This window comes from Equus quagga, chromosome 7 (assembly GCF_021613505.1).
Source record: "Equus quagga isolate Etosha38 chromosome 7, UCLA_HA_Equagga_1.0, whole genome shotgun sequence".
NCBI classification, from domain to species: Eukaryota; Metazoa; Chordata; class Mammalia; order Perissodactyla; family Equidae; genus Equus; species Equus quagga.
The window spans coordinates 39,638,417-39,663,683 of NC_060273.1; the positions used below are offsets into that span (position 1 = coordinate 39,638,417).

Consider the following 25,267-nt stretch of genomic DNA (forward strand, 5'->3'; position numbering starts at 1 on the left):
GATATTCCATTGGCTGTATACACTACATTTTATTTATCTGTTCATCTGTGGATGGACACTTGGGTTGCTTCCACCGTTTGGCTGTTGTGAATAATGCTGTTGTGAACGCTGGTGTACAGTATCTGTTTAAGTCCCTGTTTTCAGTTCTCTTGGGTATATATATACCTAGAGTGGAACTGTTGGGTCATATGGTAATTCTGTGTTTAACTTTTTGAGGAGCTGCCAAACTCTTTTCCACAGTGGCTGCAGAGGTGTTGTATCTCCTGCGTTATTAGCAGAAAGAACCATCCCTGAGACCTGATCTTACTCCATTTTTGCATTCGCCTGCCCACATTCCCCCCTCCCCTGGAGCCAAGCTCAGAACCTGGCACATGGTGGTACCAAGCAAAGGTTGGCCTGGTTGGGTGGGTGGATGGACAGATGAACTCCAGACCACTGGAAGATCGAGATTGTCCCTACTGTGTAACAGCACAGCAAGAAGCAATGAGGTTCAGTGGAAAGACCCTGCAGCCATGATGTTGGTGAATGAATCCAAGAGACACGAGTTCTGTTTCTTAGACAAGCCCTTCATTTCTCTGTGTCTCATTTAGCTCATCTGTAAAAGGCGATTGCACTCCTGATGCACAGGGTGTGGAGACTTGAGATCTGGGTGCAAAAGCCCTTTGCTAGAACCAAAGGTACCCACCAACGTTGGGGATTGCAGAGCCCCCCGTGTATGCCCCAGAACTCAAATAGGGCCTGGCACATCGGTTAAACGATTTCTTGCATGCATTCATTCATTCAATCACTGTTAATTGAGTGGCTTCTCTGTGCCAGGCACTGGCTGGAGGCTAGGATTCAGCCATGAACAAGACAGAGAAAAAGGCCCTGGCCTCATCCTCACTCATTGGTCCAACAGCAAGTCCAGCTCCTTTCCCATTCTTTTGGTACCAGCTCTAGACCTTTTAAAAACACAGCAAGAAATGCTGGTGGAGAGCTTGTATTTTAAGGCGGTGTCTCCATCTTTAAGGAGAAAAATGGACTTTAAAATGTAAAACAAAGAACAGGCCAGGTACTTTGCAAGTCAAGGAGCTTGAAACTCCATGAGGGGAGCTTTTTTTGGGAGTTCCTTTGTGGGAGGAGGAGAGAGAAAAGATTCCAGAGATTCCCCCCACTGCCATCCCCAGGAAACATGAGAGAGCCGTGGCCCCCAGGCCTCTTCTTAGAGGTGTTTAGGGAAGAGAGGGAGTAAGACTGCCACCAGCCTCTTGGCAACACCAGATCTAACTAGGAATGGTGCCAACTGACACCTTGGCCCCACTTTGGCCCCACTGGGAGACAGAGGTCTGCTTATCTGGTTTGGTCATTGAGCCCTGCCTCCCAGGAGCCCTCCAAGGTGGCCCAGGAGCTCATGGCCACTGAGCACACGTCCCATGCAGTGGATGTCAATCATCTCATTTAACCCTCTCCACATCCCTGGATCATTTCCACAAAACGGGCCCAGGGAGGGAGGACCTCCGTCTAGGTCATGCAGCAATGCCTGAGAGAGCCAGAATCCTTGCCCTACCAAGACGCTAGTTGGGTCAGATCCTAGGAGCCAGGCAAAGGGAGGTGCAGCAAGGCTGATGGGGCAAGGATTGGCAAGAGACTTTACGTAATAAAACCCGTTACACCCACAAGGACAGATTTTATTATTTATTAATAAACTTAGCTTTAAAGGAAACTTTTAGGAGCTCAGGAAATTTTAGGGGCACTAATACTTTCCTAAGTACTTTCACATATGTTATTTTTCACTTGATCCTTAAAACAACCTCTTGTAAAAGCAATGTTTTTCATACCCATCTTATGGGCAGAGAAAACTGTGGCTCACAGAGAGTAAGATGGCTCACGTGATACTACTAGTGTGTGTGTGAGGTGTGACTCGTGTGGGGGGTCTGACAGGTGTGGGCAACAACCTTATCAAGTGTTTCATCACCAGTGGGATTTTCAGAGTAGAGGTGACCCCAGCCTGGGGGAGGGGCAGGAATTCCTTAGCTTAATGAAGTCACGGTGGTTTTTTTCCCCCCAAGTCTTTATAGTGATGCTCACTTAATGATGGGGATACGTTCTGAGAAATGCATCAATTAGGCAATTTGTCATTGTGCAAACATCATAGGGTATACTTACACACACCTAGATAGCATAGCCCACTACACACCTAGGCCGTATGGTACTGATCTTATGGAATCACTGTCGTATATGCAGTTCATCATTGACCAAAACATCGTTATACGGCACATGACTATAATAGTGAAATCATGTCTTCTACTGAATACAATTGACATATATATATATGTATATGTTATTTACCAATCTTTTCTCTAGAACGTGAAGTAAGTGTTGCCTCTATACTATCGCCGTTTATTAAAGGGATTGTCACCTCTAGTGATGTCAGTATATTTAGTAATGGCGGAATTTTTCCCACACATACGCTTCAAGGGCCTCACCTGAAGTTTGGAAGAGGGCTGGGCTTGGAATGAGAGCAGGTTCCCACCCTCAAAGGGTCAGCCGGCCCAAGTATTCCCACCAGAGCTAGAGATGTGCACGGCATGCCATGGGGAGACCAAGCCAGCCTGGGAAGACTCCACAGAAGTGATAAGCAGGGGTGTGTTTCTCTGCCAGGGGAAGGGATGCAGAGAAAAGGACAGAGGTGGCCTTGTAGGGAGAGGGGCCGGCTGAGGCAAAGGCCCTGCGGCAGGAGTGATGTGAGATGAGGCTTGGGGGGAGGCAACAAGCCAGAGGAAGACCCTTGGGGTCCCCCTTGAAAGCTGTGCATGGGGACCTCTTGGGGTTTTTAAGGAGGTAACCTGGCCTGTTTCTGAATGACCCCTGAGGTGGCAGGTGGGGGGTCTGGAGGTGAGGAGACTGCTGTCCCCAGCATCTTACCCACTAAGACCATGATGCCATGACAGAGTGGACTCTGACCCTAGAGGCTCTGCTGAGGCCTGTGGGGTGCTCAGCCTGGGAGGACTTGAGAGAGGAAGGAGCAGCCCTGAGGGAGGTGCACAGACCTGGAAAGAGTGGGCCTCAGACCACTTTGACCGGGGTCAGCTGCACGAGGGTGGTAGGCAGTGAGGGCTTCGGGAATTCCAGCTCCTCTCCTGGTGCCCCCCCGCAAGTCCACTGCCACAGGGGCCCTGCTGAATCTGCTTGGAACACCTTTGTATGTCACTTCCTGCAGGAAGATGTCCCTGGCCTCTTGCTCCTTCCCTCACCTTCCCCCAGCCCCTCCTTGGTGCTCCCTGGGCACCTGCACCATCTTCTTATGCAGGTAACCTCCACATTGTCTTAAAGTGATTGGGGGCCTGAGACCCTGGCTTCATTTGTCTCAGTAGTCACAGCACTTAACCCAGTGCCATGCATACAGTAGACACTCAATAAAGGTTTACTGGATGGAACAGAAGGGAGATGGAACCCAGTAAGGGCTGGGTTAATATGTACAGGGTGTCGAGGGCAGAGGAGCAGCCAGGGGGCAGGCGGGTGTTGGGGAGGGGGCGGGTCGAGGGGGCCCCATGCAGAGAGGAGTGTTGCTGGCAGGGAAAGGCTAGATTCTAGAGGGGTCTGGATCTGACTCAGTGGGCAGCCAGAGAAACAACACACACGCACACACGCACACAGATTGATTGATTGATGATAGGGAACTGACTCATGCTGCCATCTGCGAGCTAAGACCCCAGGAGAGCCGGTGGTGTAATTCAGTCTGAGTCCCAAGGCCTGAGAACTGGGGGAGCCATTGGTGTAAGTCCCCAGCCGGGAAGAAGACCAAGGTCCCAGCTGCAGCTGTCAGGCAGAGAGAGCTGAACTCTCCCTTCCTCTGCCTTTGTGTCCTCTTCAGGCCCTCGACGCAGGATGGTGCTCACCACGCTGGGGAGGCCTTCCTCTGCACCCAGTCCACCAATGCAAATGCTGATCGCATCCAAAACACCCTCACAGACACTCCTGGATATAATGTTTAGCCAAATATCTGAGCACCCTGTGACCCAGTCAAGTTGACCCATCAAAGTAGCCATCACACTAGGATAGGTGATTTCAGTGTCAACTGGCGTCACTGAGCACCTCCTGTGAGCGGAGCTGTGAGCCTCCATTTGCAGAATACCCAAGAGTGGGTGTTCCCCTGCTTACAGGAGGAGGGGCTACGTCTCAGCCTTCACACCCAAGGGAGGCAGAGCCTCTTCCACGCCCATCCTTGGCAGGCGTTGGGTTGTGGATACACCTTTCTGTAATTTTACCTCTTTTCCACCTCAGGCCTTCTGTGGCTTCATATTCTATCCTACTCCATACACTACTTTAAATGACAGTATAATTAACATATGTATGGTGCTATAATAGAAACTATAGCCAACTCTTACATAACACTAGGCAGGCCAGGCAATTTTCCAAAGGGTTTTACGTACATTAACTAGACTTGTTTTGCAGATGGGAAAATTGAGGCACAGAGAGGTTGAGTGACTTACCCAAAGCCACACATGGCCAGGGTTCCAGCCCAGGGTCTCATCTGACTTTCCCAGTGACCTGCCCAAGGCTGTACAGCAAGAGAAGGCTGGAGGGAGGACATGAACTGGGGACTCTGATTTCAAAGCCTCTCTTCATTCGGCCCCCCTACTCTGCCTTCAGAATCCTGGGCTGCTTTTACTGTGAGGAGGGTCCTTGAAGACCCTCTCACTCCTCCTTCTCACGCAGGCCCAGTGCTCAGAGGTGCCCCCGCCCCATCGTGCCTGTGTGAGCAGCTCCTCCTGCTAACTGGCTTTTGTACAGAGCCCATGTCTCGGCGTTTAAAAAGAAATGTGTGGGATGAATAAGCACCTAAAAATAACTCAGGATCAATTTTTTGTGGGGGGAGGAGGACTGTGTTTTCCTTTCTTTTCCCTCTTCTTCCTCCCTCTGCCCCCAAGGCCCATAAATTGCTGCTGGTTGACAGCTGGGCCAGGCTGGCTTCCTGTAAGGCTGTAATAACATGGAATTAGTCTGGCTGCCGCCTCTCCAGTGCGGAAATGCCGGCGCTTGGTCACTACAGACATCCCTGAGTTGATAGCCCCTGCCCTGGTCCACGCCCCTGGGACAGGTCTTTGCTTATTTGATAACTGGGCAGAGACACATTCCAGTAGTTGACCTCCTGGGGAGAAGCAGTGGAAAAATTCCTCCGAGTGAGAGGCTGGCAGCTTCTGGGCTGGGCCGTTTGAGGATGCCCCCAAATTCCTGCCTCCAGGGAGGAGCCGGAAGGGCAGGGGCAGAGAGCTCTGGCAGCCTGGGCCCCCTGAGTCGAGGTTTCCAGGCCATCTGCTGACTAAGGGGCTTGGCTGAGTGGCTCCCGTCTGTCTCGGTGCCTCTAACAGGCCCCCTCACCCCCACTGGCCACCCACAGCCTGCCTGGAGAGGCTTTAGAAACCCAGCGGATCTTTGCTTCTGTGTCACTCAGCCTGGGGGTCTGTCTTTCCCCCGTGATGTCAAATGTGTGAAGAGGACCCACGGACACCCATGTTTAATATGGTCTGGGGGGGTGTGGAATGGCAGTGTAAAGAGAGAAAAGAAGTCTACCGGGGGAGAGGGTTCCGAGGTCCCGCCTTACACTGAGCCTTTGGTTAAGGGATGGAAAATTCCAAGTGGAGGCTCAGAAATTCCCAGTGTAGGAGAAGTGGTAAGGGAGGTGCTTCGTTTCTTCATCTCCTGCACCCCTGGGCTTCAGCGAGGCGTGGGGCAGGGGTTCCTGAGCCCCAGCTGCAGTCATCCAGTTGTTCCCAGTCTTGGCTGCACACCAGCATCTCCCAGGGGAGCTTTAAAATGCTGATGCCCAGGCTGTCCCCATGCCACTTACATCAGCATTCCTGGGGCCGGGCCCAGGTTTCCCAGGTGACTACAGTGTGCAGCTGGGGCAGAGAGCCACCGCTGGCAACGACAGCCACCGTTTCCCTCCACCCTCTGCCTTGCTTCCTAACTTCTGATTTCCTGGCACCACGTCCTACATCACGGGGGCTTGGTAAATAATGTGGAGGGATGCTGTGCTGTTGATGGTGATGCTGATGGCTTAGGCCACATTCTAAGGGCAAGAAGCGTTCGAAAAGTGCTTTTCTAGGACTTCATTAAAAAGTGTCCCTAAAGATATTGAAGGGAAAGGATCAGTTTGAAAGTTGCACTTAAGGTCCAAAAGGGTTAAAAACAAAACTTCCCCTTAGCCCATCGCCAGCAAAATGGTCCATCCTCTGAGAGCTCTGCAGCCCTCACCTGGGCCTGGCCTGAGCCGGGTTCTCGTCCTTGGAACCAAGGTCTTCCTCTGCCCCTCCTTCATCCCTGCGGCTGGCTTGTCTCTCCCCTTGCTCACTTGAAGCCCTGGCCCTGATTCAGGCTCCTGCCTTCCTGCCTCGCCCTGACCGCCACGGCTTCCAGTCTGGCTCCCCTCCAGAACCTCCCAGGCACCACTCCCAGCGGCTGGCCTCAGACACAGCTGAGCATGAGAATCCATGGGCTAGGGGGACCATAGGAGCATCACCTGGCCTGCCCTCCACCACGTGACTCCCCTCCACCCTCACCAGTGCTCCGCCAGCCTCAGCCTGAGCTCCAGATGTTAAGAGGAGTGTAGTCCTGCTCTCTCTCATGTCCCTGTGTGGGTCTTCCCACACAGCAGCCTGCCTGGCTTTCTCTTGCCTCCATGGCAGAGCCCAAGTTTCTAGCAGGAACTCCCCCTCCCTCCCATGCGTCTGCTCAGTGAGATGTCTCTGCTTCCGCACAGCCGCGCTTGGCCTGTTCCACTTGGTCACACTTGGCCACACTGCCCGTTGTGGTCACCCCTGCTGCCCGGTCTTCCTGCACACGCCCTAGTCTTTCCCACCACACATCTCCCTTCACAGCTCTGTCCACATGCTGCTCTCTTGGGACCCCACAGGAGTAAAGTGGCATGGGCAGGTGCCCATGGCGCTTCCCTAAATGGGGGCCTGGGGCCATCCCTGTCTGTGCAGACAAGCCAGCTGCCCACCAGGACCAGCAGGGGCCTGGGAGCAGCCCTGCACTGCCCGGCCCGTCTCGTCCTCCTGAATTGCCTGAGAACTCTGGGAGCACTTCTGGTTTTCTCCATTTGGAACTGTCATCTGCCCACTCATCCACCCTCTCTGTGTATCCATGCCTCTGAAAGAAGCACGTTTCTGGGATGGCTTAGCAGCTGCAGCAGCCAAAATCCTAGAGGCATTTCCACTGGTAGGCAGGACTAGAACAGAATTCTAGATTTCAAGGTGTATGGATGATAAAACCGGGGCTAAGGCCCACGGGTTCATGCACACTTAGTTCCAGAATGAGGGGTGCACCCCAGACTGCTGGCCCTTCCTCTTAGGAGACCCCCAGCCCTTTCCCTGACCAGGGGGGTATATTTCCAGGTACCTTCTCTAGTCGGCTGCACTCCTGGGCTCCTGGGTATCCCCTGGAAAGCCCTTGGTCCTGGAGGGGGCCTGATGATTGCAGAACACTTGACCTTTCCTGGCTCCAAGTGGCACTTCAGGCCTCATCTCATTACTCATTTATGTTGCTGCTCCCAAGGCTCCCCAGGGGCAGCTTTGACATCCCCAGCTGGTGCCTAGAGAGTGTCCTGGGGCTGACACATCCCAGCTGATGGAGAGGCTTCTGTGGCCACACTTCTAGCAGGCTGACTGACTGTCAGGTGACAGTGATCCAAGCCCCTGCTGTGCCCGAGTTTCCCCCCGGGAAGGTGGACCGTGGATACAGAGGGAAAGCAGGGAACCTGCAGGCAGACGACCTGTAGTAACCACTCTCTATGGGACCTTGGGAAGTCACTAGTCTCTCTGTGGCTCAGCATCCACATCTGTAGAGAGAGCAGCGTGAGCTTGGGAAGATTAGACAGGACAGCATAGGCAGAGCATCGGGTCTGGTGCCTGGCACATTACAGGTGAGTTCCTTGCTCCTGTGCACCTTGTGATGGGCAAAGCACGGCACAGAGGTTTATTAGGGTTAATGCAGGCTCAACAACACATCACTGTGACCACACTTCAGTAGCTAAGTCTTCATTGAATGACTGCTCGGAGGCCAGGCCAGAGCCCTTGCGAGGATTTGGTGGCACTGTGCCTGCCCAGTGCTGACAGTAGAGATTTGGAGATGCTGCTGTTTGGGCTGTCTTGTGAATATCAATACACGTGTGGCTGGTCTAGGTGAGAGGAGAGCTGGTGGCCCATCAACAGGGAAGCCAGGGGTTCCCGCAGGCACCTGGCTGTGGCGTGAGCCCAGGACTCTGATCAGGTGACTCACCTGGCCCTTCAGGACCACCAAGGATGAGGCTTCTGGGGGCAGCTGTGGAAACTCAGAAGGGTGAGATCAGAACTCGGTAGGCATGTCCAGGTGGGGAACCTCTGTGCCACCAACTGCCCCTACCAGCCTGGGGTTTCCCCAAGAGAGTCACTCAGCTTCACATTTTACTGTTTCCATGTCACCAGTACCTGGATACTGGTGAGAGGTTCCCATAAAATGAATTTCGCATTTTAAAAGCAAATAACTAGGATTCTGCATAAAATTAGAGGTATGCTCCAAGAGGTCAAGAGAAAGACTTCCCAGTGGTTCCGTCTGAACAGTTTTGCCTAGGAAAATGTTGAGATGGAAGCTGAAGCTGTCTGTAACCTACAGTGGGAATTTTAGTCCCTACCTAGCAGTTCACTCTCCTTTCTAGCACTTTCTTAACTCTGGGGTCTCCCATCTGCGTTCTCTGCTTATCTTACTTGACCTCGTTCCCCTGTGGCTGTGGGATTTTCTCGGTCATGTCCTAGAATCTCATTCATTGTACAGCTTCCTGCCTAAGCTGCAATCATTTTCTTTCTGTCTGGTGTTTATGGTCAACATTTATTTTAACTTCAGCTTTAGAATTTGGGATACCTGGGACAATGCCAGGTTTCTCTAAAATATAGGCCTGTGTAGTGTGTTAATGATGAAAACTGTGTTCAGGGAAATGTTTAAATTACTTAAGGAATCATTTCTTTTTTTATTATTCTTTATTGCAGTAACATTGGTTTATAACATTACGTAAATTTCGGATGTACATCATTATATTTCGATTTCTTGTAGATTACATCATGTTCGCCCCCCAAGACTAATTACAGTCCATCACCACACATGAGCCCAATCACCCCTTTCACCTCCTCCCTCCCACTTCCCCTCTGGTAACCACCAATCCAATCTCTGTCTCTATGTGATTGTTTGTTGGTGTTTTTATCTTCTACAGCGCAGCTTAGCATGATCCCAGAGTGGGGGCTCCAAGTGGGGCCCCTGCAATACACTGCCTGCCTTCAACCCTGGCTCCCCTGCCTATTAGCTGTGGGACCCTGGGAAAGTCACTTAACCTCCCTGGGCTTCGGTTCCTTCTCTGTAAAATAAGGATAATAATAGTAAGACTTAGTATACAGGGTTTTTGCGGGGACCAAAAGAAACAATGCTTGTCACGTGCTTGTCATAGTGTCTGGCACATGGTAAGAACTCAATAATCAGCTATTACCTATCTGTTATTAGTATCAGTTATTATTCATAGCAGGACACAAGTGCCCCCTCTCCCCCAGCAGCACCCACTTTCCCACTTAGATGTGATGTGGTACCCTTCAGGTATTCTGAGATACACTCTACATCTAGGAACTCTTGTGTTTCTTGAGTTTTTTGTGTTTTTTTTTTTTTTTTCCAGCTTTTATATGTAATCATGCCCCTGAAAGGGAGGTGGCAGGAGGCTCTTCCCACTGGAGTCAAAGTGACTCCTTGAAAAGGCCACATTCTGCCCAAGGAAATCCCTGTGGGAATACTCTGTGATGGAGCCAATAGGACCACGGGCTGTGCTGGGATCTCAGTAGCCCGGCCAAGGCTCTGCTTGCAGAGATGCCCATGGGAAGATTAGGAGCCACTCAGCTAGTGGTTGTCAGCTGATGTCCCCGCAGCTCAGCCGGTTAGATCAGTGGCTTTAGTTACTTATTTTTTCTCCCTATAAACCTATTCATGTTTACTGTCATTTTAATCAGAGTGACTACTGTCATCTTTGGCTTTTTATCCTTCTTTTGTATGATTTAAGCTTTAAAAAAAATTATCCAGGACTTTTCAGGAACTAGCCACCAAGTAAATGGAGACCAAGTGTGTCGAGCTGAGCCTGGGGCCAGCCTCCCACTGTGCCATGTGCCTTCTATGCATTGGTTTGCTTAATTCCCACATCAACCCTGGGAGGCATAATACTTATTAGCCCAACTTTTCAGGTGAGTAAATTGAAATTCAGAGAGGCAAAGGAACGAGAACGTAACGCAGCCAGAATTCAACCTGAGATCTGTCTGACTCCAGGGCCTGCACTTTCTTTCTTCTTTAATATCCATCGTTAGTATGCAAGTAATAATATTTCATCCTGTTCTCCGTTGCAAATATGTGAATACTATAAGCTAAGTTAAAGCACCTCAGGACCTCCCTCCCATCTCATTGCCTTCCCCAGGCTTCAGTCTACACTCTTTCTTCTACAACACCTCACCTGAAAAATAGATGGTGGAATAATAATACCCATTCTGTCTGCCTTACCCAGTTTTTTAAGGATCCAATGAGATAATGGACAAAAAGACATTTTGTAAACTTTGCAGCCCTCTGCATATGCTAAGTGTTAGTGGTAACATAGTAACATACAGCACATAAGGCCTTTGTAGGGAGTACTGTTTAGTTCAAACCTTGTTACTGGGAATGAATGGAATCTCAGCCTGTAAGGTACTCTGTAAGGTCCCGCTTGAGTTAAGTGTGCTATTTGTAGGGCTCGGCTGCAGAATCACGGTTCTCCAGTAGGTGTCACCCTCTACCAGGACAGGTCCTCTGCACCTCCTGTACAGGCCTCGAGCGTCCATTCTGTACTTTTTAGTTGATGTTAAAGGTGGAGCAGAGATGTGGGTGTGGAATCCCGCTGAAAAGAGCCCTGGGGCAGGTTAGCAAGGGGCGGGGCACTCAGGATGCAGCGCTAGTGAAGCCCAGCCTCTACCTGAGGGAGCTCACAGGTGAACAGGGAGAGCCCAGGGCATGGACCATCCATCCCAGAGTGATGCAGGCCAAACCCAGGGGCTGTCTATTATAGCAAGGGTCTCCTGAGTGACCCGCTATGTCTGGATGGGTCAGGGATGGCTTCACAGAGAAGGTGACATCTGAGATGGATCCTGAAGGGTGAGAAAGAATCTTCCAAGCTGAGAAAGCGGGAAGGGCATTCCAGGAGCATCCTGAGCTCTCGTGAGCAATTTGATGGGCCAGGACTTCGCTGATGGGGTGGAGCAGGGAGGATGGGAGAAGGCAGACTAGAATGGAGGGAGATGAGGCCAGATTCATAAGGACCTGGAGTGGTAATGAACCATGGGTCAGTGGGGAGTCGCAATTAGATGTGTGGAAGATGAATTAAGAAGAGATTGGAGGCAGGGAGGCCATCAGGAGGCCGTTGTTGAAAGTCTTAGCCAGCGCAGGAGCAGTCTGTATTGGGAGGAAAGACACAGATTGGAAGCTATTTGTTAGAAAGAATTGCATGGTTTTGGGGCCTGATTAGATGAAGTAGGAGTGGGGGGTTGTCAATGGAAGAAGTAAGGTTGACTTTGAAGTTTCTAGCTCCAGCAACTAAGTGGAGGTGGAGCCACTAGTTGAGATAGAAAACAAAGGAGAGGGAACAGAATGTGAAAACAGAGGGAAAAGAAAATTTTGTCATTAGACTCCTTGAGTATGAGGTGCCCATAAGACTGAGACCACCCCCGCCCCGAGTTGGAGATGTCCAGTGGGCTCTCACATATAGTGGCCTGGAGCTGGTGCAGAAAGGACGCAGTAGCAGCCTGAGGGCCACGGCATTCTTATTTCTGGACTCAGTTTCTCTTTCTGTCCAATTTATTCAAAAGAGGCTCCCCCTTCTGGGGCCCACAGCCCCAGATCATGTGTGTTTCATGGTGATCTTGTATGTTTCAAATTGCTTGTCTCAGTGGTGGTTATAGCTAGAAATGTCTTTCCTTAATGACCTGAGACCATGGGATGCTTCATGGCACAACCACTCTGGAATGGGGACTCCCCAGGGCAGGCCCTTCCTCATCACCTCTTCTCGAAATCTGAACCTATCTCCCCAAGAGGAATGGGAGGAAAGGCAGGCTCCCAAAGGTGTTTGTGTGCTGGGCGGGCCCAGCAGGTCATGGTTAACCAAGGCAGAGAAGCCCAATCTCTTAAGAAGCTGTTTGCTCCTTCCCTGTTCCTTGCCTGTTCCAGCTTCTCGTGGCTGCCAGCATTTCTCAGCTTATGGCTCCATCCCTCCAGTCTGCCCTTGTGGTGCACGGTTGTGCCTCTTCTGAGTCTGAGCTCCCTCTATAAGGAGTCATGTGATTGCTCCTAGGTCCACCTGGATCATGCAGGATCATCTTCCTGTCTCAGAATCCTTAATCATGTGTGCACGGTCTTTGCCATATAAGGCAGTATTTATAGGTTCCAGGGATTAGGACCTGATATCTTTGGGGGCCATTGTTCAGCCTACTAAAAGTGGGCTTTGGGAAAGTTCTTTCATTCAACCTTTACCACCTGTGTGCAAAGTGGGTGTCACTATCTCCCTTTTAGCAATGAGAAAACGGGCTTTGCCAGCTGAGGTGCCAAGACCTAGTAGGAGACGTTGATCTGTTGATGAACCCCAGACCTAAGTGTTCATAATATTTTTTAAACATATAGAATCTATCCATCTTTTTTTTTTAAGAAAAAAACATGGTGGTACATTTCATCAAGCAGCAGATAATCCCAAACTTATTTCTGCATTGAGTGACTCAGGCTAGTTCCCCCGGCTTTGCTCTCCGTTGGGTGTCAGTGTTGGAGGATGAGGACAAGGGGGCATGCTTCCCTTCTGCCTCCCACTGCCCTTGGGTTCACTCTTAAGGACATGAGTTGGTAGAAGGGACAGTGGGAGCCCAGCACACCAGGACAGCCCAGGGCAGCCCTCCTGACTTTCCTGGCTGGGGCACAGCACAGGAGAAGCTGGGCTTGCCAGGGGCAGCCCTGGGAGGGGCGTCAGTCAGGGTTAGACAGAGAGACCTGAAGCTGAGGGACCCTTTCCTGGGCTCCAGAGCCGGGAAATGGAAATAGCCAACACCACAAAAGCCCCTTACATTCCTGTACTCAGCTTTTACATCTTTTATATCATGGTGTTCTCACATCCCCCTAGGAGGGAGGCAGAGAAAGAGTCTCTATTTCATAGATTGAGCACTCAGAGAGAAGGGGAAGGGGCTGGCCAGGTCTGCCCAGCAGGCCAGGGGGCCAGGATGGGGGGCTTGCCAGTGCTGCATTCTCGGTCTGTGGTGTGGGTCCAGAGCACCAGGGCTGTGGCTGGGTCCCATCACGTGTTCGCTGGAAAGGATTTTAGAAGCTGGATGCTCTGTGGCAGCACGGGAAGCTCTTTCCAGCTTGGGCTGCACTGTCCTTACTGAGGTTTCTCCTGCCCCCAGTCCGTGCCAGGTGTGTGACCTGGGCGACTCACTGCCCTCTGTGTAAAGCAGGGTTGGTATAAGTGGACTCAGGTCTCTGCTGACTCAGCTGTGACCAAAACCTTCCTGCGCATCTGAGGATTTGAGGCAGCCTGTGTGGAAGCCATAGGCTTGGGCACCCAGGCTTTTTCTGGAGACTGTGTCCCAAAAGAGCATTTGGCGGGAGCCCCTTTGCGCCATCAGCTGCATCTCCTGCGGAGCGGAGCGACTGCCTCCCATTTCTCTAAGGGCGGTGGAGGCATTGAGGAAGGAATGGAGATTCAGGGATTCCGGCTGGAGAGAAAGGAGCTCGGCGCTCAGGGCAGACATCATTTAGAAGCCACTTTCCCTCTCGCAAGGAAGGGCTGGGCTCTGGCTCACTTGCGGGGGGCCTCAGGGCCTCCTGGGGATACCTGTTCTACTTCCTTCTATTCGCCCATCTGTTTGGAGACCCCAGCCTCATCTGGGCGTCCCCTCCGGATTAGCCGCGGGAGGCCAACAACTGGCTCTGAATTCCGCCTTTGTCCAGCGAAGCCAAGTGGGGAGGGGCCGAGCGGACCCCCTGCCCCCACTGGAATGTCGGCTCGCGGCGCCCCCCAGCTCTCCCTCCTTTTCAGCCGCCTCCCCCGCTCACTTCCTGAGTCCCACCGATCCCACCACCCAAACGCGCACACGCGCGCGCACACTCACACACACACACTCACACTTCCTGGCGGGCCCCGCCGCCTCGCTGCCGGCTCGGCGATCCCGGCCGCCGGGGCTCGGGGAGAAGCGACCTTTTGTTATTCAAATCACACCCTCGCCGCGCGCCCGCCCGGGCCGCAGGCTCCGGCCCCGGGAATCCGTCCATAGGTCCCCGCCCCCGACCGAGGGGCCCCCGCGCCACCCCTCCACCGCGGCGCCCCCAGCGGATTTCGGGATTCCCCGGCCCCCCGGGGGCTCGGCCGCGCCGGTGCGCCCGCGGGGCCGCGCCTCCCCCGCCCCCGGTGCGCGCTGCGGCTCCGCGCTCGGCCCCCTCCCCCTCCCGTCCCCTCCCCCTCCCCTTCCTTTCTCCGGTCCAGCCTCGGTCCTGCCGCCGCCGCCGCCGCCTTACCCGGTCCGCGGGGGCCCTGCCGGCCGCCTTTCCCGCAGCATGGCACCATCGGGGCTGAATTAGCCGGGAGCAGCATTTGGGGGAAGCGGGATCTCAAGGGGTGGGGGGTGCCCTGCAGCCTCGGTCATGGATGTGAGCAAGATGGTAAGTGAAGAGCTGGGGCTCAGCCCTGGAGTCGCCCCCGCCCCCTCCCCCCCCCACGCCAGTCCGCTTGATCCATTGAAAGTTTCTGGATTGTTGATCCTGCCTGTTGGCCCCAACTGCAGGCGTGCTGGAGGAGGGAGCCGGGCCAGGATTCCGGAGGCGGCTGGCGGACAGGGATGGGGCTCCCGGTTTCCCGCCGCGCTGCCGCCAGGGCTGCCTGGGAGAGCTCGCTAGACTCCAAGGAGAGGGCTGTACAGCTCACCTCTCAGTTTAGGAAGCCAGCCTGGTGGTGGGAGGGCAGGGCAGCGGGAGGAGGGCTCGTCCTACCCCTGAGGAGCCCCCCGCTCGGACACCTATTTGAGATTTATGAGAAGATTTTTGGACCGAACCCGTGGGCAGGGTGGCACAGGTGGGCGGCCTGGGAGGGCGGCAGGGGAGCCAGGGCTTTAACCATCCTGGCAGGAGAGGGGGCAGGAATGGAATTTTGGACGTAGATTTACCACTTGTAAGACCCGGCTGCCTTGGTCTGGGGAGCAGCCAGCACCTTTGCCTCCTCAGCATCTGAGTCCCTGAAGGGGGCTGCTCCCTCCCCCGGGGCATCCCTCCACCCGGAGGAACACAGTAGGAGCTGCCATGCACTGATTGATAAGGAACAGCCCTCAAGCTGGATACTTGAGGATAGCAAGATGTGGTTTGGGGGACTCTGAAGGGAGGGGGTCTCTGGGAGCGCTTGGAGGCCTGGGAACTGCGGGTTTTCCCGGGGGTCCCAGTTGGCTCCCACTGTGAAGAAAGACTTAACGGTTCCCTTGGGATCACTACCACCTTGACCTCAGCTTTAGACCAGGGTGCCCCTCCACACCAGCCTCATAGCCTTTAAGGGCCTGTGTGTCAGGCTGGAGAGATGCCCCAGAGATGCCCTGATGTTCTGTGCTTTGTGGGGGCCCCAGGGCTTCAGACCAAAGGAGCTGGGTTGGGGTGTGTCTGTGTGTCTGGGGAGAGGCCGGTCTGGGTCTGCCTCTCCCTTAGGGAAGAGAAGGTACTGGAATTTCATGTTCATCTTGTACAGAATCAGGCTGGTTTTCTCCAGAGAATGCCTTTTTGAAGTAACCATCTTCGTGGAGAAGGCAGGTGAGCTCCTGGCCCTGCCGGCCTTTGCCATTCTATCTTGGGTAGGGGCCAGTGGGATGGGGAGCAGATGGTAGGTGAGAGTGATTCCTTCCCATGGCTGGAAACCAGTCTCAGACTGACCTAGTGCTGCCCCTGGGGCTGGGGGCTGGGGTGAGGGCCTCACTGGCTCCCGTCTTCATGTGACCTGGTATGCTGAGAGGCTGGACCACCATTCCCTATTTATATGCCATGAAAGTTCATTTTCTTTTAAAAAAGAAACTATTACTATTAGAACTACCTCACAAAAATCTTCTATTCAGCCATTGGGGCGGGGAGGTGGAAAACTGAGCAGCAGCTGGGCCATTTCCTAGAGGGGTCTTAGCAAGACCAGAGTCACCTGCCTGGATTATGGTAGGGGCGACAGGGAACCTGAGCCACATCACCTCTGAGCTTCCTTCTGGCCCTGAGCTCAGGTTCCTTCCAAAGGACCAGCTCATAGGATTCAGGGACTTCTGTCTTTTGAGATCTGGGTCACTTCTGACACTACTACCTCCCTCCGTCCATCTCCTCGTTGACTCATCAGCATTTATTGAATTCCTGTCATTTCTACAGCAAGTGCTGTGTGAAAGATGCAAAGAAACATAGCGCTTAGCATCTAGGTGAAGGGTCAGAGAGAGGTGGTCCAAGCTGACAGCTGTCAGTGGAAGCCCCCATCAGAAGGCCACAGCTCCATGGGCTATGGAGGTCCGTGGAAGGGCCGGGCTGCAGAGTTCAGAAGGAGGAGGAGCCCGAGGCTGGCTCTTCAGGGCCGGGTGGAGTTGGCAATTTTGAGAGCAGTGAGGGCATTGCCTGTGGGGAGAGTCACAGGAAGAGGAATGGGCAGAGCTCGTGGCGGAGGCTGAGGACGTCCGACTGGGACAGAGGTTTGAGGAAATGTTGAGATCATCGGTTGGGGCCAGACCAGAAAGGTCTTGAGTGCCAGCCAGCATTTCCCAACCTTGGTCTGTAGGCACCGAGAAACCTCTGGAGAATTCTGGGCAGAGGAGAGGCACAGGCATCGCCTCTTTCCTCTTTTAGCTTGGGGTCCAAACAAAAGTGATATTCGATTCTCATTAATCATTGAGCAGCCAAGCTCCTAGCTCAGAAACAATTGTCCTCTGCTCTTTGTAAAGAGCACAGACTCTGGACTGTGTTGCAAGGAGAACCCTCCCCTCCCCAGGGATTGGCACCTGCTTCCCATTCCTGCAGAAGGTCCGAGTTACTTTCCATTCTGACCATGAAAGCCCGTTCTCTGGTTTGAAGTCCTCACTCTGGGGGCCCTTGGCTCCAGGGTCGACCTCACACCCAGTGTTTCAGCCACATCCTTGGCAGAGCCCAACATCAGCCTTGGAGGTTTCTCTTGCTTATCGCTGAATGAGAAAAAAGCAAATTATAGTTCACCTGACTCCCTGCATGCTTTTGAGCAAGTTTCTTAACCTCTTAGCCTCATCTGTGAAATGACAACAATAGTACCAGCCTTGAGCATCCTAGTGAAGGTTGGAAATAATTCTGGCATAGTCAGTCCTCCGTACATGGTGACTGTTGTGAATGTCTCCGAAGTTTCGTCTAAGATGCCTCTGAGCTCCCTCCCCTCACATGCACACACGCGCGCACACACACACAGACACACACACACACACACACCGCTTTATTTTCTTGATTGGCCTGAAGAGCTGAGCGTAGGCTGTATTTCAGTTGACTGCCCTTGGGACCAATTCTCCCAGGTCTGGTTATCCTTCTGAATGAAGGTACAAATGACAGTGAGGGGAACAGTGGATTTACCAGCTGCTGTGACCAATGAATTTTTGATGACATGAGATATCTGCCTAAGGGAGCGCTAGTTTAACCCCGCACTCAGGGGCAAAGTACAGATGCCTTTTGGAGGTTGATGATGGAGTCTGTGCCTTGACTGAACACAGGGAGTGCACAGTGCTGTAATTTGGGGAGCAGTCATCCCTGTCATTTATTACAAAAGAACATATAGTTCGTGTAACAATATGTATTTCCACAGTGCTTGACAGTTTGCAAAGCATTTTCATGCCTATTCATGATCACCACAACCCTGTAAGGAAGGTAGAGCAGAAATAATTAGCTACATTTTACAGATAAGAAAACTGGAGTTCAGAAAAGTGAAGTCCTGGTCCCCTGCAAGTGGTGGGACCAGATCTTGTACCCACTTCTCCTGATGACCAAAATGTATGCTATGGTGACAAAGTAAATAAAGGGTAAGGAAAAAGATGCAGTTACTAGATTCTAGAATGGACACAAGGTAATCTAAATCGATGAGCTGGAGGTGGCCTCTGGGTCCCTTTGGGGGGAAGACCAGGGAGAGGGAATTAGCGCCCAGGTGTATGCAGACTGCGCCTCGTTAGTCACCTACAGCTGTTTTTAAAACTCTGAGTTTCTTAACGAATCGTAGCTGCTCAAATGGGAGACACTTGACCCCTCGGATCTTCCAGCCTACACAGCAGAAAGATGGGAGGAATGGAGAAAAGCATTTCAGGTATTCTGCGTAAGTGATACTGATGCTGGGGCAGGAAAAAGCTTCATGTCAGCCTGCTGTCACTGCCGGTGTGCGTGGGTACTTGCTGGCTTGAGGAGGGGCGCGGTGGAAGGAAATGCCGAGCCGGGGAGAACCCTATGTAGAATGGTGCCAAGGACTCTGCTCACAGCTCACATCAGCTCATAGCAGCGTGCAAAGGAAGGCATCCTCCCACTTAGTGTCTGAGCTGAATAATCAGTTAAAGCTGGACCTAGATAACTTGCTCGGTCAAACCAGAGCAGTGTTTTCAGCTCTGGGTCACAAAATCGGTTTAGTGGATTGCAGCCTGCATTTGAGAGTGAAATAGATTAGGAAACATCCAAGTGTGTGCCACGTGGGAGGGTAAGCATTAGTTCATGAAGCTGGTTTTGTTGTGTACACACGTGTACACAAGGACTGGCCTTGTAAAATGTCCTTTTTACTGTGGTCGGAGTGAAAAAAGGTTTGAGGCCTCTAACCTGGGGACGATGTGCAGAGGAGGTGAGGGGGTGTCGGCCTCGTCAGGTGAGTAGTTCAGCCCACAGAGGACCCAAGGGGGCCGATCACTCTCTTGACTCACTGAGGGCTGCTGAGGGGAAGAGGTAGTGTCCATACTCCGCGTGGCTGTGGAAGGTGGGGTTTGTTTTCAGGAGATGGCAGATTTTGGCTGACCAGGTCTTCCCCACAGCAGAGCCCTCCTATGGCAGAATCAACTCCCTGAAGAGGGAGAGGTGGCCCCTGGGGCTGCTCAGGGACCCTGGAGGAGCACGGCCTCTGGGTCCTTGCCAACCTGGAGACTCTGGCTCAGCCCTCAGGCTTTGGGACAGCCCTCAGAGACCTGTGAGTTCTGTGGCTGAGGTCTGGTGTGGCTGGCCACGTGGGAAAGGCAGCTCGTTGTCACACTGGGGAGCCGTTCTGGAGGAGTGAGTCCCCGTCTTCTGGCTTTTTTGCATCACCCGCCACGGTTTCTAAAACTCAGCCGAGCATCGTGGATCAGCCGCCTTCTCCAGCCAGCCCGTGGAGTAAGGGCAGGGAGCAGAGGTGACATTGGCCTCAGCCAAGGGCCAGTGGGAAAGGAAACCTGTTATTTCCCTCCTTTAAAAATGCTTAGAGGGGGCCGGCCCCGTGGCCGAGTGGTTAAGTTTGCGCACTCCACTTCGGCAGCTCAGGATCTCACCAGTTTGGATCCTGGGCACAGACATGGCACCGCTCATGAAGCCGTGCTGGGGCGGCACATAGCAGAGCCAAAAGGACCTACAACCAGAATATGTAACTATGTACTGGGGGGCTTTGGGGAGGAGAAGAAGAAGAAGAAGAAGAAGAAGAAGAAGAAAGATTTGGCAACAGATGTTAGCTCAGGTGCCAATCTTAAAAAAATGCTGAGGAAAAAAGAGGTTTTGATTTATCATACGATTGCTCTCTCTTATTGTCACTGGTCACTGAGATTTTATCCTACCAAGATGAGGTTGAGTGCAATTCAGACACACATTGAATACCCGCTTTATGCGCAGACTCCTGGGTGTGGATGTTACGGTGTGAGGGACGCAGAGCTGAGGATGGCTGAGTCGTCCGTCGAAAGGCTTAGAGTCGAGAGGGAGACAGAGATTCTCTTGAAATGCATTGAGTGGGATGACACTTTAGTTGACAGACTACTGTCTGTCAGATAATCTCACCTGGATTATTTTCTACCTCAAAAGAGCCTTGAGAAGCAGGATTTAATGTCCTCTGAGACCCCTCCAAGTCACCCTGCTGTTGGGGGCTAAGTTCAGATGCAAATGTAAGTTTTAGACAGCTGAGCTCACCAGCGACCCTCCCTCCCCTCTGTCTTCCTCCTCCACTCCCCCCAACACACACACAGCTGGGTGATTTTCTTAAAGAGCACGTCCAGGGGCTGTTTCCACTCCACCTTTGTCTCCTTTCTTGCCTGAGAGGTCCCAGTCCAAAGCCAGGCAGGCATGTGGTCTGGCAGCTGCCCCTGAGCCAAAGGATTCCAGCAGCCAGACAAAATTCATGCTGCCCAGGGCCCCGGAGAAATTAAGCCGTAGGTCTTTTAAGAAGAAAGAAAAAATCCCCATGACTCCTTTAGATTCCCTGAAGTGCTAACAAGTCTTTGATCTGGAGGTGCTTTCTGTGGGCAAGTAGGACAGGGTTAGAGGGTAGGAGACATATTTGTAAATGTGAATGGGGGCCAGCTGGACTCCACGGCACCACCCCCTGCACACGGGGAATGAGGGAGCGTCTTCTGTGTCCTGACACCTCCCTGGATGCTGACCTGGGGCTTTGGAGTCACATGGGCCAGGGGCTAAATCCTGATGCCACCACTTGCCACTCTAGGACTGTGGACAAGTTAGCTGACCTCGCTGTGCATCAGCTTCCTGCTGGATTGGTGTCTGCAGACCTGTGGGGTGTTGAGATGTTCTATTTAAAGTTCTTGGCACACGAGAGGGGTTTAGTAAGCCGTGGCTATAATTATGAATATTTTTGCTGATTCACTTAAGCAACAAATAAAGTCTTAAAACTTTAGGTGAAGGGATAGATCGTTCCTTCTTTCAGAATGACCCCTCTGCTGGGTGAGCTCAGTCTAGTAGGGCAATCAGACGTGTTATAAGTCATTACGGTACATGTGATAAAAGGCACAGAACAGAGTCCCTTTGAGGGATGTGCTAGCATGGGAGAGGGTGGGATTAATGACCTGGCACTAGAGGAGGGGCCTCAGTGAGAAGGCTGGAGGAATGGGAAGGAGCCCCCCCACCCCCGCCCAGGGGGTAGGGAAAGTAAGAGCATTCAGGCAGAGAGAACCACATACGCCAAAGCACAGGGTCATGAGTCTGTGCTGTCTTCAGGAGCCACATGCGGTTTGTGCTAGAAGAGCAGGTGCAGTCCCTGCCTTCGTGGGACTAACAAAGCTCCCAGGACAGGGGATCCAAATCCTTTTATGCCTCAGGGCTTCCTGGAAGAAGTGGTGTTTAAGATGTGTTTTGAAGAAGAGCAGCGATTTCACTGATGAAAACTCAACCCACACAGTAGGTGCTGAATGAATGGCTGATGGAGTGTTGAGAGGACAGGACATCCCAGGTAAGGGTAGCGCCATATGCAAGCGAACGGATGTTGAGTAGGTTTGTTGGGATCAGGGCCAGAGGAATGAGAGGAGAGATGAGTGGGTGCAGGCTGTGAGGCCCAAGTTAATAATAACCAGCAAGTGTCCAGTACCGCCAGTAAACGAGGCCGTCTCCCCTCGACAGTCAGTTGGATGTGCTGTTCTGGCCAGCAGGCTTACACCTCCTTCTGGTCCCAGGGCTGGAGATGGTCCTCAGTGGGACCAAGAGAAGCATGGGGGCCACAAACCGTGGGTTGGGAGAAAGTGTTTTTGAAATGAACATTTCATTAACTTTCCATTATGACCTCTCTTTGGAGCCCTAAGTTCAGCCTCATTTTCTGGGGCCTAAAATTGCTTGCTCTTGCTGAATTTCTCCCAGACTGGATTCTTTGGAAAGTGGTCTTCTCTGCCCCACCAGCTCAAAGATCCACATCGGCAGTCTTGGTGCCTGACAGAGATGTTCCCACTGGGGTCAGCCAGGGTCCTGGCTGTTGTCCTTTTTGTCCTGTACATATGTCAAGATTGTTCCCTGAGTCAGTAAGCACTGAGGTCCTCTGCAGGGCACAGAGAATATAAAAGAGAATGGGGAAATTTCAAGGCTCCTGCCTTCAAGGAGGTGGAGGAGACAAATAATTATAACATAGTGTGATAAGTGCCGTGTTAGAGATTCGGGGAAACTTCTGTAGAAACTCAGAGGTGGGAATAATTAATTCTGCCAGTGGTATAGGAAGTGGGTTGGGGACGGTGACATTTCAGTTAGGCCATTCATTCATTCATTTATTCAGAAAATATCTACATGGAATACCCTCCCTATGCCAGGGGCTGTTCTGAGCACTTGGGGTGCTTCAGTGAACCAAACAAAGATCCTTGCCTAGTGGAGCTGACCTCCTGTGTGTATTGGGGTGGGGTGGGGGTGGGGGGTATACTGGAACAATTAAAATGAGTGAGTAAATTGTGTAGGATGTTGGAAGGTGGTAAGTGATCCAGGAGAGGGAATGGAGAGGCAGAAGTGGCTACAGTTGCCCTGAGGATACTTGGATAATTCTTCAAGAGGGGTGGCCCAGTCATTCCTAAAGGGATTTTCCTCGGCTGCTGGTGCATGCTGGAACCCCTGGTCATGGTCTGTTGGTGGCTTACTGTCTGGCTAAAGCTGTGCATCCCACTGCCGCCCCTGGGTGGCTGCTGAGAGATGCCTGAATCTCGACCTCAGGACGCTTGCCCTGTGCCCCAGCTCCCCTTTGCTGACTTCCTGCAGTCCATTCAACTTGGGATCCGGGAGTCAGCTGTACTTTATAGAGAGCACTGGAAGCTCCTCAGTTCCTTCCAGATTTAATGGATGTTGGAGGGAAGATACTGCCTTTTGTTTCCACCAAATCTCCATTAAGGGAGCCAACTGTCAAATGAGTGGTTCTCGGGCCATGGTCCAGGGTGTGGACGTGGTGCTGTCAACAGTTTAGGAGACCCCCTCAGCCCTGCCCAGGTGACATCAACTAGAATGCCGGTGGGGTGGCAGAGCACTTTGGTTCATATCTCATTTGATTCTCAGAAAAGCATGATTTCTACTGTCATGTTCAAGGTGAAGAAACTGAGGCTCGGAGAGGTCACACAGCTGGTCGGACTCCTCCCTTTGAATTCTGGGCTCTTCCTATGGCAGCTTTTTGCCCACGCTTTGGCTTCTCAGCCCCCCGGGGGAGACAGGCATGAGCATACTGGCCTCCGATGCTATAGTTTTGGGGGGCCGGTGCTCCTGCGCCGTGGGTACATTTTAATATCACAGAGCTGTGGTCCTCAGTAGCTGCCATGAGCAAACAGGTAATCCACAGGAAAACGTTTAACTTTGCTATTTTTCAAAAAATATGAAAACGTGTAAAGAAATAAAGATCAAGCATACTCCCACCATCCATAACTACTGCTAACAATTTGGTATAGATCCTTCCAGACTTTTTTGTGTGTGTATATGTGTTTGCACACATGCACATGTGTTAGGTTGAACCATATGAAACCACTGTTTTTATAAGTCAAAAATGGCCAAATTTTCACTTGTTTCAACCAAATCCAAGGCTATACACATAGACAAATATGCACACATTGAAACAAAATGGGGCCGTGCCGTACTACAGTTTTGCAAACTTGTGTTTTAGCCTTCACTCTGCTGTAGATCTAGAAACAGTGTGTCAGAGTGGTCAAGGGTCTGGGTTCTGGGGTTCAAATTCTGTCTCTATCACTTACTCACCTGGGCAGGTTATGGGGGGCTCCCAGTGCCAGGGTTTCCCTCTTGTAGGGTGGGGATAATTCCAGTACCCTCTAATAGGGTTGTTGTGAGGGTAGACGTGTTAGTGTGTATGTCAGATGCTTAGACCATTGCCTGGTGGGTGGCAAGCATTCAGTAACTGTTGGCAATTATTACTGTATTTCCAGGTGAGTACAGACTATGTATCCTTTCGTTGTCGTCTGTCCCCTGTTAATAGACGTTTAGCTGTATCCATTTCCCACTGTTGAGGTGACATCCTTGTACACACATCTAAGAGCATCTATCCATTCACTGCTTTATGCTTCAAGGACTTGGGCTTTAAGGTTTTGGCTTTTAAGAATTCTTTTTATTGATGCGTTTTGAGCCAAGTGGTACATCCAGGGGCAGGTTGCTCGGGCTGTCCTCTCTTATGTTGCCCTATGACTCTGTAAACTGGGCTCTCTAGGCCTGGCCTCTTCTTTGCTTTTCACACTCCAGCAACACTGACAGCTCTCCAGGCCCCGTGTTGGGCACTGGCCCCCACTTCTGTGCCTTGGCGCTGGCTTCTCCACCGGAATGCTCCTGCAGGGCCCTGCTCAGGCGGGCTCTTCCTCTAGGGATGGGTAGCCATAGCCGACCCTTCAGCCTTGGGTAGAGCCCACCCCTAGGCCCCCCTGCAGTCTGCACTCACCGGTATCTCTTCTCTAACTGGCTGTGCGCACAGTGCCTCCATCTTGCTCCCCATCTAGACCGTACTCCTTGAAGCCAGGACTTGGGTCTTACTCAAGTTAACTTAGTAGCTCAAGTTATATAGCACTTGATACATGGGTGCTCAATGTATGTTTGGTGGGTGAATTTAGTGAATGAATAAAACCATGACTGACTAACTAATGGCAGGACTTAAATAAATGGAGATGGTTTGGGGAGGGTGGTTAATCTAGGTTATAGGGGTGGCATGATGCAAAGGCATGGGGTGCCATGGTGAGCCCCTGGACATTTGTAGCGCAGTTGGAGCTGTTCTTTAGAAGAGAGGTCTGGCCATGTTGTGACCCCCAGGAGCTGGCAGCCCAGAAACCAGTGGGATGTCAGGCCTGGACGCCCAGTGGGGGTTCACTGTGCCTGGGGCCTGGGTTGACTTTTGGCCTGCCAAAAGGCCTGGGGCCCTTTGGGTGCCTCCCTCCACACCCCTACACTTATTTTAAACCCATGGTTCCTCCCTTAAGGAAGGGCCCTTTCACCCTTCAAGAAACAGAAGTGAGAGTTCCTGGCTGCTCTGCTTTCTGAGGAAGTCACATCACCGCCCCACAGCTGATGATGAAATCCACCTCCGGAATTAGCAGCCACCCCTCTGTCCACTTTAGAAAACTTCTTATCAGATCCTCCCAGCTTGTTACTACCCGCTGGGTCCGGCGCAGGAAATACCCGTCAGGGCTTCTCCCTGCCAGCTGGAACATTCCATGGCCTCTCGAGGGTGACCAGGGCGTGCGCTGCTCACTCCGCTTTTCTCTTTGGCTCTGTCCTGAGATCGGGGAGGCCTGTGCTTTGAAGGACTTCACTTCCTGGAACA

The 25,267-nt window shown here is 52.2% G+C and overlaps 1 protein-coding gene across 3 annotated transcripts in view; it reads left to right on the top strand.

Annotated features, from left to right (window-relative positions):
• The window catches only part of HIP1 (huntingtin interacting protein 1), a 148,613-nt gene that overhangs the window by 46,389 nt on the left and 76,957 nt on the right, over window positions 1-25,267 (top strand). Inside the window, exon 1 of one of the 3 annotated variants that reach the window (XM_046666321.1) lies at window positions 14,509-14,706. The exons of the other annotated variants lie outside the window; for them this stretch is intronic. Within the exon in view, the coding sequence (XP_046522277.1) occupies window positions 14,689-14,706 (18 nt within the window). The 5' untranslated portion in view covers window positions 14,509-14,688. Of the gene's footprint in view, window positions 1-14,508; window positions 14,707-25,267 lie in introns of those variants that run through there. 3 annotated transcript variants of the gene reach the window in all.